This window comes from Mauremys reevesii, linkage group 3, assembly GCF_016161935.1.
Source record: "Mauremys reevesii isolate NIE-2019 linkage group 3, ASM1616193v1, whole genome shotgun sequence".
NCBI classification, from domain to species: Eukaryota; Metazoa; Chordata; order Testudines; family Geoemydidae; genus Mauremys; species Mauremys reevesii.
The window spans coordinates 164158437-164177931 of NC_052625.1; the positions used below are offsets into that span (position 1 = coordinate 164158437).

At 39.2% G+C, this 19495-nt stretch overlaps 1 protein-coding gene across 13 annotated transcripts in view; it reads right to left on the reverse strand.

The window, feature by feature from the left end:
* Positions 1-19495, reverse strand: part of LOC120402303 (muscular LMNA interacting protein) — a 160362-nt gene that overhangs the window by 29841 nt on the left and 111026 nt on the right. For 9 of the 13 annotated variants that reach the window (XR_005597125.1, XM_039532834.1, XM_039532839.1 and 6 more), the window contains one exon: positions 11581-11706. Coding sequence is in view for 9 of the 13 variants with exons in the window: in XM_039532834.1 (XP_039388768.1) it covers positions 11581-11706 (126 nt within the window). In the remaining 4 variants the exon portion in view is untranslated. Of the gene's footprint in view, positions 1-2229; positions 2539-8749; positions 8825-11580; positions 11707-19495 lie in introns of those variants that run through there. The other 4 variants (XR_005597127.1, XR_005597130.1, XR_005597129.1 and 1 more) reach the window with 3 other exon arrangements.

The following is a 19495-nucleotide window of genomic DNA, read 5'->3' on the forward strand; positions in this document are numbered from 1 at the left end:
TCTAATTATGAGGTGGGAGTTTGATTTGGTCATCGAAGCCCTCCCATTTATAGTGCCTGGAGATGCCATATAACAGGATTCTTTGTAATTGTAGCAATCAGCTCCAGGGTGAGATAATATACTATTCACATACATAATGTAAGACCATAGATATAGTGAGTATAGAAAACAAGTGGCTGTTGGACCCGATAGAAAAAAAAACCCAGTCAGAAAGGTAGAAGGAAATAGACACCTGACAGATATCAGTGTCCACCAACACTGCATGCTGCCGTTCTTCAGAATAATCCCTATTCCATCAGTGACACAAAATTTGGACAAAGTTCCTTTTGGCTTTGTTTCAAATTAAGTTTCATTCCTCTCTGGTTCAGCATGGTTCCAAATGGGTTTTCTTTTAAAGATAAAGAATACGACTGCTCTTATTCTTAATATTCTTATTTATAAAGAGCTGTAAATGCGCGCAGTTCTCTAGGACCCTATTATTAGTTGTTGTTGGTACATTATATTTTCAAAAGAAAAACCATCAGAATTCAATCCTCCAATGGAGCCTATGGTGAAGCCAGCATGTTAGGAGTAGTACAAAAATTATATTATTTATTCAAATTTTCAACCTAAATTAAAATAATTTATTTTTATTTTATGGTGTTCTTTTCAATGGGGGATGTCCACAGATTAATGTGTTATTATGAGATCATGCTCTATTTCATAGCTGCTGTATGGAAGAAGAAAAAAAAAAGAAAGAAAGAAAAGAAAACCGCTCTATCCTATTTTCATTCTAAATAGGGCTGTCGAGCCATTAAAAAAAATAATCGCATGATTAAAAAAATTAATTGCAATTAATCGTGCTGTTAAACAATAATAGAATACCATTTATTTATTTTTTTGGATGTTTTCTAAATTTTCAAATATATTGATTTCAATTATAAGACAATACAAAGTGTACACTGCTCACATATATATATATAAGTTTTACATTGTTTTGTGTTTGAATGCAGTTATTTTTGTACATAATTCTAGGTTTGTAAGTTCAAAAGAGATTGTACTACAGTTGTAATGGGGGGAATTGAAAAATACTATTTCTTTTATCATTTTTACAGTGCAAATATTTGTAATAAAAATAATATAAAGGAAGCACTGTGCACTTTGTATTCTGTGCTGTAACTGAAATCAATATATTTGAAAATGTAGAAAAACATCCACAAATATTTAATACATTTCAATTGGTATTCTATTGTTTAACAGTTCAATTAAAGCTGCAATTAATTGTGATTAATTAACATGAGTTAACTGTGATTAATCGACAGCCCTATTTCTAAATCATGCAAGTGTATAATACATATCCACAGATGAAAAAAATACAGAGAGTCCTTGAACAGCTGCATAAGACATGGTGTTAACCAACTTGTTATGCCCATAAAGGTCTTAGCATCCACAAGACACAAAATCTATCATTTTGATACTTTCATGAAAATTGAGTCTGTCAGTCATTCATTAGCATTTGTAAATAATGCACACTCTCCACTAGCAAATATATCTTTTAAAGCAGCCTTGCAGAATCATCATTAAAATGTACCAGCCAAAGAACAAAGTCTATTCCCATGATGAGGAAAATGCTAAAAAATATGATATTCTATTGAACCATCAAAAACTTACTCATCCATTTAATGGGCATATAGAATTCTTAAATGATTAAAGGCTCAGAAAATGTAGGCACTGAACCTCAATGTTTCCATAATTAACCAGCCCCATAAAAATATTAAAATCTATCTTTATTGCTGAAAATATAACTGTGTTTTCAGAAGGGAAAGGTAACTTCATGGTACATTAATTGATTAAATAGGTAAATGGTGATAGTAACCTCAGTGAATGGTCACCGCTAAAAGCTACAGTTCTCTTCTGAAAAACAGCAAATCAGTATGAGCCATTACAAGAAAAAGCCAAAATAAAATCAATGTTTTCCCTGAATACATACATGTTACTGGCACATGGGCTTACAGGCAGGACCAAAACATTGATAAAAAGAGCACCACCCATTTGTATAATTCTACATCTTTTCCAGGGGAATTTTAACAAATTAAGGAACTCCATTTAATTTAGCCTCAAAAAATGATCAGCACACCATTTCAACATTGCCAAAATGCAAGTTCATTCAAAGCACAACAAAATATTATTTTCCTACTTTACATAATATGATCCTACAAATGAAGACTCTCGGGTAAAGGTAGAAGATGAATAATGCAAAAACACTTATGTGAAGAACTGCATGAAAAATGCTGAACTTAAAAGCAAAATTTAATATTTTTGTTGTAAGGACAAAGATATTTTCCATATGGAGCAGTTTTGCCTGTCCCATTATAAGTGAAAAAACTACTCTCTGCCATACAAATTATGAGATCCACACAGGAAGTGGTGGAGCTGAAGATCACCAAATACAGCTGGCTGCATCACTAGGTCTCAAACTGAATGTCACCCACATGATCACCAGTGCTCATTGTCAAATGGGGAGGCGTGACAGGAAAGGGAAGGAGGTAGTGCAGATGTCTAAGAAAAATCAGAAGAGAAGAGTAAATACAGTTGACACTATTTAGAACATCACCTACTCTATCTCCTCCTAAGTTCTATCATGTCAAGGAATTCCTCTCTCTGTCTCATGTATGCGAAGGAGAATGTTAGCAACATGACTTGGAAAGGGAAATGTGGGGAGACTGTGATATTGTAAGGACAGGGAAGGAATACAAAAAGAGAAAGAACAGAAAGATTAACTTTTTTAAAAGGAAGTTAAAGATTTCCAAAGCCCCAATTTCTGTGGAAAAGGGGGAAAGATGGAGACAATAAAAAAAATCTTCGTTTTCAATTACATCAGACATAATGTTGCAGTATTCTGTCTGTCTTATCTAAGAAATTCTATAGTGAGTCAAAGATTTGAGCAAGCAAAAATGATTGTCAACATCACTGTGTAAAAAGCTATTTAACTATTGTGACAGCAAGTAAAAAAGTGAAATGAATCAAAGGCTCCACTGGTAAGGACATTAAGGGAAGTACCATGCATGAAAAAATGTGAGGAAATCATATTTTAGCAGCCATAGGGAAATAAAAAGGTGAGATGGTCAAGTTTTATAGCTAGATGAGCTGCTTACATCAAAGAGTAATCCAGTGAGTCTGTACAAGTAGCAGTGCTTGAATATTAAAAATAAAATCTCAAATACTTTATTGAATAAATGTACTAAGTTGAGTTCACTATGTTTCAGAGATGAATGTTATTCATATGTATTCAGACAACTCTAGATTTTCATGAAAATATCTGTAAATCTCCCCAAAATTACAAATTTTGGCTCAAGTGACTATTTGTCTGAAAATTCATACTGGATAAGAGGTGTTCTCCTGATTCATTCATGGACTCCAGTAGAGATATGCCAATTGACACCAACTGAGGATCAGATACTCATTCACTATACTATGACATCCCTGAATTATGTTTCCTTTACACATACCACTACCAACTCCTTCTCCATTTCAGGTGATAAACACTTCACAATTAAAAATCCCTGTAAAATTACAAGTCTTTTACAGTAGACTTATGGAATTCCATATGCCATGATTAATATGTTCATTTTATCACCCACTAAAATAAACTGAAATTTTCTTTTATATAGAGAAAGCAGAATTTAACATTCATCATGAAATATAGCCTTTTCCTTCTGGTGAATTCAGTAGTCCATTTGTTAGAAGCAGCAAAGAATCCTGTGGCACCTTATAGACTAACAGACGTTTTGCAGCATGAGCTTTCATGGGTGAATACCCACTTCTTTGGATGCAAGAAGTGGGTATTCACCCACGAAAGCTCATGCTGCAAAACGTCTGTTAGTCTATAAGGTGCCACAGGATTCTTTGCTGCTTCTACAGAACCAGACTAACACAGCTACCCCTCTGATATTTGTTAGAAGTTGATCATTTGGTTTTCCTTTAGTTTTTGTCAAACAACCATATTTCTAAACAGTTTTGTTAGTTTCCCCAAACTGTTGTAATATTACTGAAAACATATATTACTTAAATGTATCTCTAAAATTCTGTTTATTTTTTTTAAACAGCTAAAAATTTCCCAACTTAGTGATATAACAGATGCATTAATGATATTGTACGACTCTACATAGTGCAAAATAACTTTTGGAACCAGATGCAGCCAGCTATCACATAAATTGATGACTCAGAAGGCCTACAAATATATTTTATATAAAGGGCAGGATTTTCAAATATGCTAAGCATTAGCCTATCTTTGCTCCTATTGAAGGCAACAGTAAAACTCCTATTGAAAGTTAGGCGAAAGCTGAAAGCTTATGAACATTTTACTCATGTAGGTAACTGTTAATAATTTTGTAAATAAAACAAAAATTAAATAAAAATGATTCTATATTTTAAACAAACTTATTTTTATTTAAGATATGCCTATACACAACAACAAGCATATGTACACACTAGGGCTGTTGATTTAATTGCAGTTAACTCACGCGATTAACTAAAAAAAAGTAATCACAATTAAAAACATTAATCACAATTAATCGCAGTTTTAATCACATTTTTTAAATAGAATACCAATTGAAATTTATTGCATATTTTGGATGTTTTTCTACATTTTCAAATATATTGATTTAAATTACAACACAGAGTACAAAGTGTACATGGCTCACTTTATATTATTATTTTGATTATAAATATTTGCACTTAAAAATGATAAACAAAAGAAAGAGTATTTTTCAATTCATCTCATACAAGTACTGTAGTGCAATCTCTTTATCATGAAAGTACAACTTACAAATGTAGATTTTTTTTTGTTACATAACTGCACGCAAAAACAAAACAATGCAAAACTTTAGCGCCTACAAGTCCACTCAGTCCTACTTCTCATTCAGCCAATTGCTAAAACAAACAAGTTTGTTTACATTTATGGGGGATAATGCTGCCCACTTCTTATTTACAATGTCACCATAAAGTGAGAGCAAGCATTCACATGGGACTTTTGTAGCCAGCATTTCGAGGTATTTACATGCCAGATGAGCTAAACATTCATACGTCCCTTCATGCTTTGGCCACCATTCCAGTGGACATGCTTCCATGCAGATGATGTTTGTTAAAAAATAATGTGTTCATTACATTTGTGACTGAACTCCTTGGGGGAGAATTGTATGTCTCCGACTGTTTTACCTGCATTCTGCCATATATTTCATGTTGGATGATGACTCAGCACATGTTCATTTTAAGAACACTTTCACTGCAGATTTGACAAAACACAAAGATGGTACCAATGTTAGATTTCTAAAGATAGCACTCGACCCAAGGTTTAAGAATCTGAAGTGCCTTCCAAAATCTCAGAGGGACAAGGTGTGGAGCATGCTTTCAGAATTCTTAAAAGAGCAATACTCCAATGCAGAAACTACAGAACCCGAACCATCAAAAAAGAAAATCAACCTTCTCCTGATGGCATCAGACTCAGATGATGAAAATGAACATGCATCGGTCCTCACTGCTTTGCACTGTTATCGAGCAGAACCCATCATCAGTATGGACGCATTTTGAAAGTTCAACTTTCACAATAAAGAGATTGCACTACAGTAGTTTTATTAGTGAGTTGAAAAATACTATATCTTTTGGGTTTTTTCAGTGCAAATATTTGTAATAAAAAATAAATATAAAGTGAGCACTGTACACTTTGTATTCTGTTATAATTAAAATCAATATATTTGAAAATGTAGAAAACATCCACAAATATTTAAAATAAATGGCATTCTATTATTGTTTAACATTGTGATTAATTGTAATTAATTTTTTTAATCGCTTGACAGCCCTAGTACACACCAAAGTATACATCACAAATAGGACTTAGGTCCATATATAATTCCCCTAAATGACATAAAATAAACCTCAAATATAAGAAAGACTGCTGAACAGAGATATAAAGTCCAACATGTCTTTATTTCAAGTTACAGAGCTCGGAAACTGCATTGTTACTTCATCAACAAAACGCCCACTGCACTGGATCAAATTAATTAATCAGCTGAGGGGAGGGGTAAATTACACCTCTTATTCAGCAAGGTCCCTTTCGCTTTGTTTAGAGCGGTATTTCTCAATCAGTGGCTTGCTGAGGGGTAACAAAGGCAATCAAGGGAGACATGGGGTGCTGAATATTTTAGTACAATCTAAAGTAAACTGACTCCTCACACACCCTTTTTATTCAAGGTCAAATATTCTCTGTCAAACTCTCAAAACACACACAAATAAATTATATGTGCTTATTGTTATCATTGGTACATTTTTACTCTTACTTTGATAGAAAATGTAAGGGGACCAGGAAAATTTTTGACTTTAAATAAGGAGTAGCCAACCTGAAAATGTTGAGAGACGCTGACTTAGACTAGGAAAAGTAGTGAAGGTTAGGTTAGTTAATCCTCCCCACTCCTCCTAGTCTGACAAAGCCATCACATCTCATGGTGATACTAAGGCCCTGTCCAGGCTAGGAAAATGAAGTGTGGTTTGCAAACATGTTTGCCAACATATGTTCATTAAGATGTTTAAAACACCACTTAGCACCAAGGGATGGCAGAGATTGTGGTGTTTAAAATTGTGGTAGTTGGTTGTGGTCAACCCTAAAGTCAACCATAAAGGGAAGCTTGTGTTCCTCTCTGCAACTAACCATCTCAGCATCCAATGGTCCTGTGCCTATAAGCACAATAGAGCTTATGTACATATATAAAATAATTCCAATATTAAGATCAAAATGATTGGCTGAGGTTTAATCTAGAGTAAAGAAAGTAGATTAAAGGATAAGCTACAGAGTAATAAATGTAAATTGAGAGTTTTGCCATTGACATCAATTGATGCCCACAGAGAAAGTAGGCAGATTCGGACCCTACAGACTTACTCCTATACATAAGGGCACTCAGCCTTTTAAATAAATAGTAATAAAGCAGTCAGGAATATTCAGCTAATCACTGCAAAAGATATCATGCTGAGAAGAGCTTGCTGGAAATTTTATAAAACAACAGTTTTTTGTCAGAAAACACTAATTCATCAAAATAAGCTTTTTGCAGAAATATGAAAGTTTAATTGACACCTTTTCAGGTCCAAGATGAAATTTCTGGTCAAAACCAGCATGAGTGGAGGGGAGGAATGGAGATGGGATGGCGGATAGGGAGGGGGAGAGAGAGAGACTCATCCCAGAGTAACGAGGTGATTAGGGCACTCGTGGGAGAACCAAGTTCATGTCACACCTCGCCTGATTCTCTCATATTCCAGGTGAGTGCCCTTACCATCAGACTATTCCGGGATGGTGTGACGTTCCCCTCCTCTGGTGTTATCTGGACTGGTGATCTACTAGGCCTCTCCAATCCTTGACTCTGGGAGCCAGCCTTACCCTGCTCTGCTGTGAGAACCCCCACTTCTGAGCTGTACACGCAAAGCCTCTGGCATGTAAACTGCTCCCAGTTACTTGATGGGAGTCGCTGGGGTTGGGGGGTCTGGCTCTCTTCTCTAGCAGGTCCAGTTGGTGTTTTCATTCTCTCTCTCTTTCTCTTTTTTCCTGCTCTCTTAGGGCTAGTCTACACTTACCAGCCGGGTCGACGCGGTGAGTTCGACTTCTCGGAGTTCGAACTATCGCGTCTAATCTGGACGTGATAGTTCGAACTCCGGAAGCGCCGCGGTCGACTCCGGTACTCCACCACTGCAAACGGCGGTGGCGGAGTCGACCTTGGAGCCGCAGACTTCGATTCCGCGGCGTCTGGACGGGTGAGTAGTTCGAACTAGGGTACTTCGAATTCAGCTACGCTATTCACGTAGCTGAACTTGCGTACCCTAGTTCGACCCCCGCCCTTAGTGTAGACCTGCCCTTACTCTTTCTTCTCTCTCTTTCTCTTTCTCTTCCATAGCCCTTCTGTGTGCAGTTTCTTCTCTGGCTGACTCTTTCTTTTTCTTTTATCTCCAGTTCTTTCAGTTGCAGTAATCTCTGGTGCTCCTGCTCCTTTCCTGCTCCAACTTTGCAATCACTTCACTGCTTTCACTCATTTTCCTGCTTTTCTGTTCCTACTTCCCTTTCCCGAAATAAGCAAACAGAAAATAACAAAACTGTGACCTCCTCCTGACTGTTCTTAGCCACTGCACTTAAGACTCACTTAAAATCACAAATATCAGTGCTTAAACTGTGACCTTCACTTGGAGTAACAAGCCGTACATACACCTGGCTTGCTGCACCCTTGTGATGTTCCCCTCTGATGTTATCTGGACTGGTGACCTACTAGGCCTCTCCAATCCCAATTCTGGAAGCCAGCCTTACCCTGCTCTGCTGTGAGAACCCCCACTCCTGGGCTGTTCACCCATAACCTCTGACATGTAAGCTTCTCCCAGCTACTTGCAAGCAAATGACTAGCCAATATCTCTGGTCCCAGACACAACCCTAGGAACCTCCATCTTGCAGTGTCCAGTTATACCCGCTGGATGCTGCAAGCTTATATGAGTTCGTCAATTTAACAAAGAAATTGATATGCACCAGGCTTGTTATCCCAAGGGGAACCTATGACACACTTCAAATCAAACGCACTGCTTCAGGTAGAATAAACAAACAAATTTATTAACTATAAAGATAGATTTTAAGTGATTATAAGTCAAAGCACAACAAGTCAGATTTGGTCAACTGAAATAAAAGCAAAACGCATTCTAAGCTGATCTTAACACTTTCAATGTCCTTAAAAACTTGGATGCTTCTCACCACAGGCTGGCTGGTTACTTTTCAGTCAGGCTCCCCCCTCTGGCCAGCGTTTCAGTTGCTTGGTGGTGGTGGTGTCTGTAGATGTAGGTGGGAGAGAGAGAGAGAGAGTATGGCAAAATGTCTCTCCCTTTTATCATGTCCTTTCTTTCCCCTTGACTTTGCCCCCCCTTTCAAAGTCAGGTGAGCATTACCTCATCACAGTCCCACACTGACCAAAGGAAGGGGGTGACTCCCATGAGGGTCTAACAGATTCTTTTGCTGCTGCCTAAACCAATGTCCATTGTTCCTGTGAGGCTGGGCTGGGTTTGTCCCATCCATGCCCTGATGAGGTGTGAACTGACTCTCTGTTCTTGGAGAGGTTTTGCATGGGCTTGCTTTAAGCCATGAGGATACAGTTTCAGCCTCATAACTATATACATGAAATTGTAACCTATAACCTTACTATAATATTACTGTAAAATTACTATAACATCAGTATAACAGCCATGCTCAGTACCTTATGAGCCTTCTGAAGACACCTAACATGACAAACTTTGCATTGGATACCACACAATCATTTTATAAAGATGAACATGGGGGTGTAGGGTGTTCCCCCAAGGTACAGAGCATCACAGATGGATCTCTCTCAGTCTCTCTTGTAGGACCTGTTCTACTACATATACATTTTTAAATATTCAATGGGCCAATGAAAGAAACTTGACTCTATAGCCCTGTGATTAGGGCACTAACCTTGTGTGTGGTTAGACAGCTATTTGAAATTGGATCTCCCACATCCCATGTGAGTCGCTAACCACCTGACTATTCTAGTCTGGTTAGCAACCACTATTCTAGTCTGCCTCTCCCACTTTCTCTCATTTTCTATTAAACTTTTTCAAAGGACTCAATTTCATCCTGTTGTGGAACAGGAAAAAAATTTAAATCTCAAAAATGTTTGTAGATAAGGAAAACCGTTTCTTACTCAGATCTAGACTCATAGAAACATGGGCTTAGAAAGGACTGCAAGGGTCATCTAGTCTAACCCTCTGTCAAGAGGCAGGATTTGTTGTATCTAAACCATCCAAGATGAATGGCTATCCAAACTTCCCTAGGCAGTCTGCTCTATTGTCCTACTGTTCTTACAGTTAGGAAGTTTTTCCTGAAATTTAATTTAAATCTGCTATGCTATAGTTTGAACCTATTGCCTCTTGTCCTGCCCTCTGTGGCAAAAGAGAACAATTTTTCTCCATCTTTTTTATGGCAGTCTTTCAAGTATTTGAAGACCACTATCATGTCCCCCCCGTAATCTCCTCTTTTCCATACTAAACATACCCAGTTCCTTCAGCCTTTGCTCATATGGCTTGCATTTCATTCATTTGATCATCTTTGTTGCTTGCTTCTGGATCCTTTCCAGTTTCTCTACATCCTTTCTATATAGCGGTGACCAAAATTGAACACAGTACTCCAGCTGAGTTCTAAGCAGTGCTGACTACTGCAGTGTGCTATCATTGCCATGACTTGCATGCTATGCCTCTGTTAAAGCAATGCAAAACTACATTTGCTTTTTTTGCAACAGCATCACATTGTTGATTCAAGTTCCAAGTGTTATTTCCCATGGTCAAACAGCTCTAGAGACAAACCCTATATTTTATAAAGATGCATTTATGATAACACATGCAGAGGATGTTGGATCCCATTGGTATATTACAGACAATAGGCCAGACTTAGCTCTGATTTACACCAGTGCAACTCTATTGGGAAAGTCAATGGAGCCAACCTAGTGCAAATCAGAGTAGAATTGTGGGGAGGGAGACAGTTAAAATAAAATTCTTTCTTTTTTAAGTGTTTTTAACAACAAAGCTTTTTAATTATTACTTTTTTGTTGCTAAAGTGATTAAAATGTGATTAGAAGGCCCCAGAGCTAGGAAGAATTTAATTATAAAGGTGCCTTGTTCACATTTCGTCTGCCAAGAGAACTGCTCAGCATTGTGATCCTCTACAACCTACCAGATGGATGATTCACAGCATACTGTGTAAGTTAATTGGAAGCTTCTCCAGGAATTTAATTACATATTGTGGTAAAGGTTTTAATTCAAAGTAATACATACAAACACATATTTACCTATATAGATTGATAGATTCGCACACATATAGTTGCTTTGAGACAATGGCCGTCCCAACTCAGTAAATAGCTCAGCAATGAAAAATACTGTATTATCACTACAAGTTCTCTTAATGACCCTACAAGATGTTCTTAAAGACATTACACAAAGTGGCATGTTTGATACTGGAAGCAAAGTTTGATTTTAAATTGATATGGGTCACAAATTATCAAAAATAGGGGCTGGTTATCTAATCATGCAGGTCTTGTTTATGTTATGCTTTGTATCAGGACACAATAACTTGCCAGTAGATGGTTCTGTATAAGGTTACAAAGCCTTCTAGTCCTAATGAGTCCATGTCTTAAAAATTTTCATAGAGATGCTACAAAATGACCATGATCATAATTCATTAATATACAGGCTGGATATTCATATACAGGCTATTTCCCCCTCTTTTAAAAGCCAGAGAGAAGGAGCTAAGCCACTGGATAATATGAAATGGAACATCATCTGGGCTGATACAATTTTAATAGTAAAGTTTTTAAATATAAAATGGGAGGGTGGTGTCTAAATTGCTGCTATTATATATATATATATATATATATATATATATATATATATATATATATATATATATCTATATATATATATATAAAAACAAGAATCCAAGATTCAACTTCATCAGCTTCTTAGGAAACTGACAACCACTACAAATTCAGGGGGGTGGGGGTGATGTTTCAATAAAGCACTCACCTGCTCAATATCTGGATCTCTGGTTTCTTCAAGGTATTTTTTGAAAGGGTTTGGTTGATAGGGCTCCTCCGTTTTTAATAAGATTTTTGTTTTCATTGGCCCTGGACGAATAACACCAGGCTTTGTCTAGATCCATAGCGAGCGTGGGGGAAAAAATAATAGAAATTTAAAAACCTGAAGTAGTAACAGATTATAGAAAATGATATTTATTTTTGGACATTCTAATTCCAGTTTTATTGAAGTTACCATATTTCAAAAGATGACATTTAAAAAAATATACAAGGACCAAAATCATTCAATTCCTCATTGACTGGCCTGTTTTTGTTTCAGAATATGGAGAAAGGTGACACCAGTTGTGATTTTGCAGTCACAGGAAGCTCTTAATTAAGATATATTTGTTATCAACCCAAAGGATAGAAACTAGCCTGCCTATCAAACTATTGTTTCTGCCACCTCTTGCTGCTGCTCAACTGCATCCTAATAACTTCATCAAGTCATGGATTATGTATAACCACATCTGTTTACAGACAGCAAATTCCAGCATGAACTTTTCAAAAAGACACCGCAAAATGAAAAGAAAACCCACACAATAAAGAAGGGTAACAGATGATGCAAGTATATTAACTAATAACTTTCACCAATGCATGGTAAGAAAGCACTTTTTATAAAGGCCAGACTTAAACTCTGGCCAAATATCATATGAGCTTTCCCAGCATACTAACCAAGAACTTGAAACACACTATGAACAGCGTCAGCAAACAACCATTTGCACAAATGCAATTAGGCTTTACAGTACTAACATCTCAATTTATTCATCCTTCAGTCACTGGAGACCAATAAAGGAAGAAATGAATGGAAAAGAATAATTGTTTACTCTACAAAGCTGGCTGAAAAACAATAATTCCAGTTTGTGAAAATTTTCAAAATTTGTTCTATGTCAGCGGTTGGGAGAAAAAGATTCACTCTCTCCATGAAGAGCATTCACCCTGGATGTAGGGGACCCAGGTTTAAGTCCCTGATCTGTCTGATTCAGAACAAGGCTTTAAACCTGGGTTGGCCACGTTCCAGAGGAGTTACCTATTGTGGGCTATTGTGGAATCTGTCTGTCTCTTCCTTCTCTTTCCCCTGCCTCAAGTGAGGCTGTTTTTGGGTGCTGTGTGCACAAGCTGGGTTTCTGTTAGTCTATGTTTGTTTTTTTCTTTTGTTACTTGCCGTTTCCTTTCTTTTACAGGTGTTATTGGTTCCCTCCCCTTTTTCCTTGGGGCTGAGGAGGTTTTCTCCATAGAGTCCACTTCAGATGGATTTAGTGGTTTGATCTGCAAGCATGGGGTTTGGTGTGTGCCTGCTGCCTCCTGCACTGTGGAGGACGTGTTGCTGAGTGTAGGTAAGGTTATTTAAAATCTGCCTCTTGAATGAGCAAATCCATAGTGATTTTCCTGGCCAAGGAGCAGTTTGTGAATTGTTTGGTACAAGAGGGACTCTGGGTCAAGGAGTCTTTTGTTCAAATATTTCCCTTGTTTACTCCTGCTAATAAAGGAGTTTTTTTCAATGTCATCCCCTTCCTTCACAATGAGAAGTGAGTGTCTGATTTCCCCCATTCTGGGAAGGGTAGTTTCTGCTGGTGGGATGATTCCGCTAGCCTGGAATAACCCAGATGTGAGACATTTTATGATGTTAAATTACCCTGAACAGCCCCTGAACTTCATTTTAAAGCACCACATGGATGGGATGGATTATAGAGTGTTTGCTACCTCTAAAAACATTAAAAGTTTCCTGTCATTTGAGGGGTTCCTGCCCACACATTGCTGGCTTGGGGGTCACTGGTAAGAATGTGGGACCCCAGGATAGTGGGGAGAGGGCTGGGACTTCAAGGGACCGCCTGCATCTGCACTGCCAGATTCTATCTTCCCCTCTCTTGCCATATGGGGTCTGTGTTGTCCAGAAAGCAGACCCCCCCCCTTCCCTAGAAAAACCCTCTGCTGTGACTCCATAACCTGTGCTTGTACAGAAGCAAGTCCTGGAGGTTGAGCAGCACCTCCCTGCAGAGCAAGTAGAGGGGTTCTAGAGATGGGGGTGAAGAACAGATGGATAATATGGATTTATGTGGGACTGTGTTTAAAAGGGCTAAGACTTTGAAGGCCCCTGAGCTGCTGGCAGTGTCTGAGGATGGAGCAGTGTGCCCTGAGAAGGAGGATAACATTGTGTTTGGTGGTAGCTCTGTGCCTGGAGCTCCCAGTGCACTACTGTCTTCCCGTGGTATGGTGAGTCCTCAAGCCCCGAATCCTGCATGCTGCAGTGATGATGCTGGGTCCAGCCTCGGGTGGGGCAGCCTACCCCTCTTGGGAAAATAGATATACCAGCTGCCCACACTGAGTCTTTCTCCTTCATAAATGATGAGAGTATTGCAATGACAGCTCAATGTTCTTCTGAGCTGGTGGAGTCTGAGGAAGCAGAAGAGGATGATGATGATCTCTGCGACTCCTTATTTGTTTCTGATGTTCCAGTCCATCAGCTAGATATGAAAGGTGGGCACTGTGTGGAGGAGATTAGTGATGTTTTGGATAGCACCAAAGGGAAGCAGGGAGTTGAGGTTGAGGCCTATTTCCCTGATTTACCACACTTTGTTCACTCAGCTGCCCTGGTCTTGAGAGATATCCTGGTTGATGATAGGCCACACTCCCATTTTAAGAAGTTGTTGAGAAAGGTGAGGAAGCATGCAGGGATTGTTCAAGATATATCAGTCTACCCATGGCTTGTTTTGTTCAAAATACTTTCCATCACACTTTCCATTGTCGCTCTGCTGCTTGACTCTCTCCTTCTAGTCTCCATGGTGCTGCTAGGGGCTAGACTGGATGAAGGCCAGCATGAATATGGTTGTTCAGTCTTCCATGTCTCCCACTCACTTGTCTGGTCATCATGATGCCTCTCAGTATTTCTCTCCCTCATCCTGCCTGTGCTTCCCACTGGTGCTTTAATACCAAATTGTTACAGGACCTGGATTTCACCCAGTTATTTGCTGTGTTTTGGAAGCATTGGCAGCAGCACAAGCCTCTGTCTGAGTCCTTGAGACAGTAGTGGAATGTCGGAAAGGTCCAGATCCAAATGTTCTGCCAGCAGTATACCCAGCCTGCCCTGTGGTCCTTGTATCATGTGTGCCCTGGAATGAGACATCTTGCGCCTTTTTGGGAATGTTGATATGGGAAACCCAGTGCAGATTCCCCAAACCTTAACTGAGAAGTACCAGCTCCTGAGGAGCTTGGAAGGAGCAAGGAACTCTGGTTAAGGTCCGTTTTACTCAGTTTCATGAAAATGATGCTCCCTTCAAGCTTCTTTTTCAGGTTAGAGAAAAAGTCTACAAACCATGGGCAGGATTTTTGCCTCTGGCTGCCAAATGGTCATCTGACAGCTGAGCCTGCTGAGATCTGGAAAGCAGCTTTTGCTTTTTACAGTATTCTGTACTCGCCTGAAGCCTGTGATGTCCTGGCAATGGCAGAGCTGCACCAGGGGTTGCCCCATCTGACTGGTGAGGAAAAGCAGTGCCTGGACACCTCGCTGTGGCTACAGGAGCTCTCTGGTGCAGTCCAGCAGCTCCCTATAGCCAAGGCTGCAGGCATCAATTGGCTGCCATCTTAATTTTACAAGCATTTCTGGCATTTTATTGGTCCTGACTTTTTTCCAGTAGTGCTGGAGTGTGCCCAGGAGATCGCACTGCCCCTCAGTTGCCACAGGGTAGCAATCAACCTGCTGCACAAAAAAGGGGACCTTTCTGACTTTGACTTATGGAACTGGACACCTATTTCTTTTTTCTCTTCTGATTATAAGATTTTATCCAGGGCCTTAAGCCAACTGACTGTAGGACTGTCTGGACTCTGATACATGCTGATCAAACATATTGTATTCCTAAACACTGTATTTTGGATCATTTGTTTTTAATTCATTATATTTTTAATGTGAGCAAACGTAGTCTAGATGTGGGGCTTATTTCAATGGACCAGAAGAAGGCTTTAGTTAACCATAGTTAGCTTTTTAAAACATTAGAAGCTTTTGAGATTGGGCCAGTGTACTCTTCATATGTTTCTTTATTGTACCATAAAGTTTTTAGTGTTTTTAAGATTAATGGGGGTCTTAGACACTTTCTAGTTCACAGAGGCATTCATCAGGGGTGTCCTCTGTCTGGGATGCTGTATGCTCTTAGTTTGGGGCCATTCCTGCACCTCTGCAGAAGCTGTCTGACAGGCCTTTCCATGCTGGGGTGCCAAATGCTTTCCCAGTTTGTCTGTCAGCCTAAGCTGCTGATATCTCAGTTTTTATCATTGTGACAAGCAGGCATTTTGCACTTGTTTACAAGCGTATGTACAAGCACCTTCTACCTGCATTAACAGGGCTCAGAGCATTTCCATCTTACTGGGTCCTTGGCAGTGTAGCAGTCCCCCTTTGTGGCCCCAGCATTTCCAATGGGGCACCCTTGAGATTAAGATGTTGCAAGTTTTTGTTGGATGTGAATGCTATATGCTAAGGAACTGGGACGGAGCTGAGGAGAAGGTGCAAGGCCACCTGCAGAAATGGCCTGGCTCTTTCCTGGATTCTCTTTTTAGGGACAGGTTTTGATTGCCAAAATCTTGTTGCCTTAATCTTACGGCACCAGACTGTGTCTCTGCACCTTCCCCTGGGCCTTTTGGACTAGATTCAATGGTATATGATTTTTTTTTTTAATAATTACCACTGACTGTACCCTGCTTTGCTGTTCCTGCTATTGGATAAAGGGAGCCAGGGATTCACCGATTTAACCAGCAGGGTGGTGGCCTTTCATCGCCAGTCTTCTCAATGGTTACTTTACTCTGACTGCCCATGGGCCTACAAATCCCTTGCTGTTTCTCTCCTCTGTCATGCTGGGAAGATGGGCTTTGAGTCTCACCTATTTTTATTGGCACCTGGTCGATTACAGAATCTAGATTTGCCTCTATTTTATAAAGGTCTTTTTAAAGCCTGGCGACTTCTGCAAAGTGCACAGCCGGACCAGCTGTTTTCCAGTTTATGGCTTTTGGAACAGTCACTGTATTTTAACCCACTTTTCCCCACTCTCCTCCAGGAGCCTGTTTTCTGCCATTAAACAGGCTGGGTTGACCTAGATGTTCCACATACTTGTTCCTAGTTGGTCAAGCTGGAAGTCAGGTCAGCTCTTGCTGTTCAGACCAGAATCCAGTCTGTAAGCCCTTTCTGAATTCCAGGTGGCACTCGCTCAGTGGGCTGCTTGGTATTTGCAGAGAGTTTTTGCAGGGATTATTCTTCCAGGGGGAATGTTCCCCTCACAAGCTGTCTCCCCTCCTATGGATGAGATCCTTGTGCAACCAGTCAGAGCATTGTCCTGGAAGGGTTTGGTGAATCTTCCTTTTGCAACCATCAGCAAGCAGCTGTGCTATGGTATGAGTGTCAAGGTGAGACATTATGCCACCCTCTCTGATACATCCTGGAGGATGTCCCTGTCCCTGGGTGACTATGTCCCTGGCTTGGAACACATTGTTCAAACCTCTTCTTCCTAAGCACTCCAGCGACTTACAGCAGAGGGCCCAGCATAGCATCGTAGCAACCAATCATTTTGTATACCATATTACTCCTATGGTGTCTGCAGAAGGCCCCTTCTGTTTGGCTTCAAACACGGTGTTTCATTTTTTCCTACATTGCCCCCATTTGATTCCTCTTTTGGGTTATTTTTGCAGCAGCTTTTCAGCAGTTTGGGATTGGTTTTCACCAACCCCCTGTTTGTTCTCGGCATGAGTTATAGGGCTCACATTCAGACAGTTTCCTGACTGGCACACATTTTGCTGGGTTAGGCAAAACTAGCCATTTTGAAATCTCACCAGAACAGAATAACTGATTACACCTTTCATAACTTGACTTGTAATCTGGACACTTTTCATTTGACTTGGGGTGATGATAATATTTTGAGTGAAGTTCGTGATGATGGTGCTTTAGTGGTCTATGTTTAATGTTTGCTTACAATGTGTTTGCTTTATTTTATTCATATCTTTTAGTGTCTATATTGTAATACAAAACATTTTTAAATATTTGTGATGTAATGTTATGTGAATATTGGTGTTTTTCATGTCATCTCCTCCCCCCCGCCCCTTTTGATCAGAAATTTAAGGGACATTCTGTCCTGAATACCATACAATCTAAATAGACAAGCCAGACAAAGGGTGGGAGACCAGAGATCCATTTGTCAGATAGGGAACTGAGGCATCACAGAGAGTCTGAATACTTTCCCAAGGTGTATGTGGCTACGATATCAATTTAAGCCATTGCTTAAGTCCCAGGCAAGTCCCTTAACCACAACTTCATACATCTGTCAATTACCAAAGCCATGGGAAAAACAAGTATTTGAATAAGACGATTATTTTATGTGGTATAGAAAAGTACCCGGTGACTGAAAAATAGTGAAATTGGTTCCATTATTTAAAAAGAGAGGTTCGAGAAATAAAGTTGGAAATGTCGAACCTATAAATCTAGCATCTGTATTAGTAAAAGATTTTGACACATTTGGACAGGTACAATTTAATAGTTGTGAGTTATCATGGATTTGCAAAATATATATCATGTCAGATAAATCTATTTACTTTTCAATTTAAAAAACTACTGGTCTAGATAGTGGCACATTGTAAATTTAATATCTAGATTTTCAGAATTCTTGTTATAGAGTTCGACATGACAGGTTGTTGTATAAACTCTAAGCATGAGCTAAGGAATAATTTGTTAAGACAGACAAAGAACTGATCTGTAGGCAGAAAACAAAAGAGGAGGTAAATGTGTATTTTTGATGGAAACTATGAGCACTGGAGTTCTGTGAGGCTCTGTGCTGAGACAAACTCTTAAATAACTAGGCAGTAGGCCTCTCTAACATGGCCACATGGTAGAGAGTAAGGAATATTTGGCACATTCTGCATAAATAACTGCAAGGCTGCTACTGAGTTGCTTCATTGGGTTCTATCAGTTCCCAAGGTAACTGCATCTCTGACCCCTTAGTGGCCTCCTTGAGGGCATCCCACTTAGATCTCTGGCCTCTAACCATCACCTTTCTGAGGGTAGGAACCTCTGATCCCCTCCCTCTAGACCAGGGACTTTAGACTGCAGACTCCTGTAATTCACTGTGATTATCTCAGTAGATCTGACTTTAGCTCAGCACCTGCAGTTCTGTTCTCTCAGGGCAATGACAGCATTGACCAGGGACCAGCCTGCTTTCTAAAAGCAAAGTTTTATTTATTAAGAACAAAAACATTACCAAGAAAACATATCATAAAAACAGTAAACTAGATCTAGATTACCAGGTGGTCACCCATCTGCCACATGAAGACTCTGAAAGGACTAAAATACTTTGGGCCATGTCTGTAGAGCTTGTCTCTTATGGTCATTGTCTAAGGTCAGTTCTTGGATTGGGTGTGAACAAGTTCTCTTTCAGTGCAGGGAAATCACTTTACACAGTTTCACATTATTTGTCTGCCAGGCCCCTTGAATAATGTCAAACCAATATATGTTATTTCCCCAGACAGTCCGCACTTCAAAAGGCTGGTTACTTGCATTGTTTCAGCATTAGGAATTTTCATTAATTACCCCCACCCCAGTGACTATAGTTCCTGCAGCAAAACCATATATAAGATTTAGAAGGTTGATACAATATAGTCTTTACATAATTCATGTGTCCACAGCATCTGTCACATCTCAACATAATAGTCTTTAAATATTCTATGCTTCTAACACACCACCTCTGTCATAGGTACAGCCCATGGGAGCAGAACTAAGTAAAGAATTGATTTTTTGGTTTGGTGGCCAAACCAAAACAATAAAAAATAAAATCGTTCATTTCAAATCAAAACTGATTTTTTTTCAAACTTTCTTGCCGAAACAAAAAAAAAACTAAAAA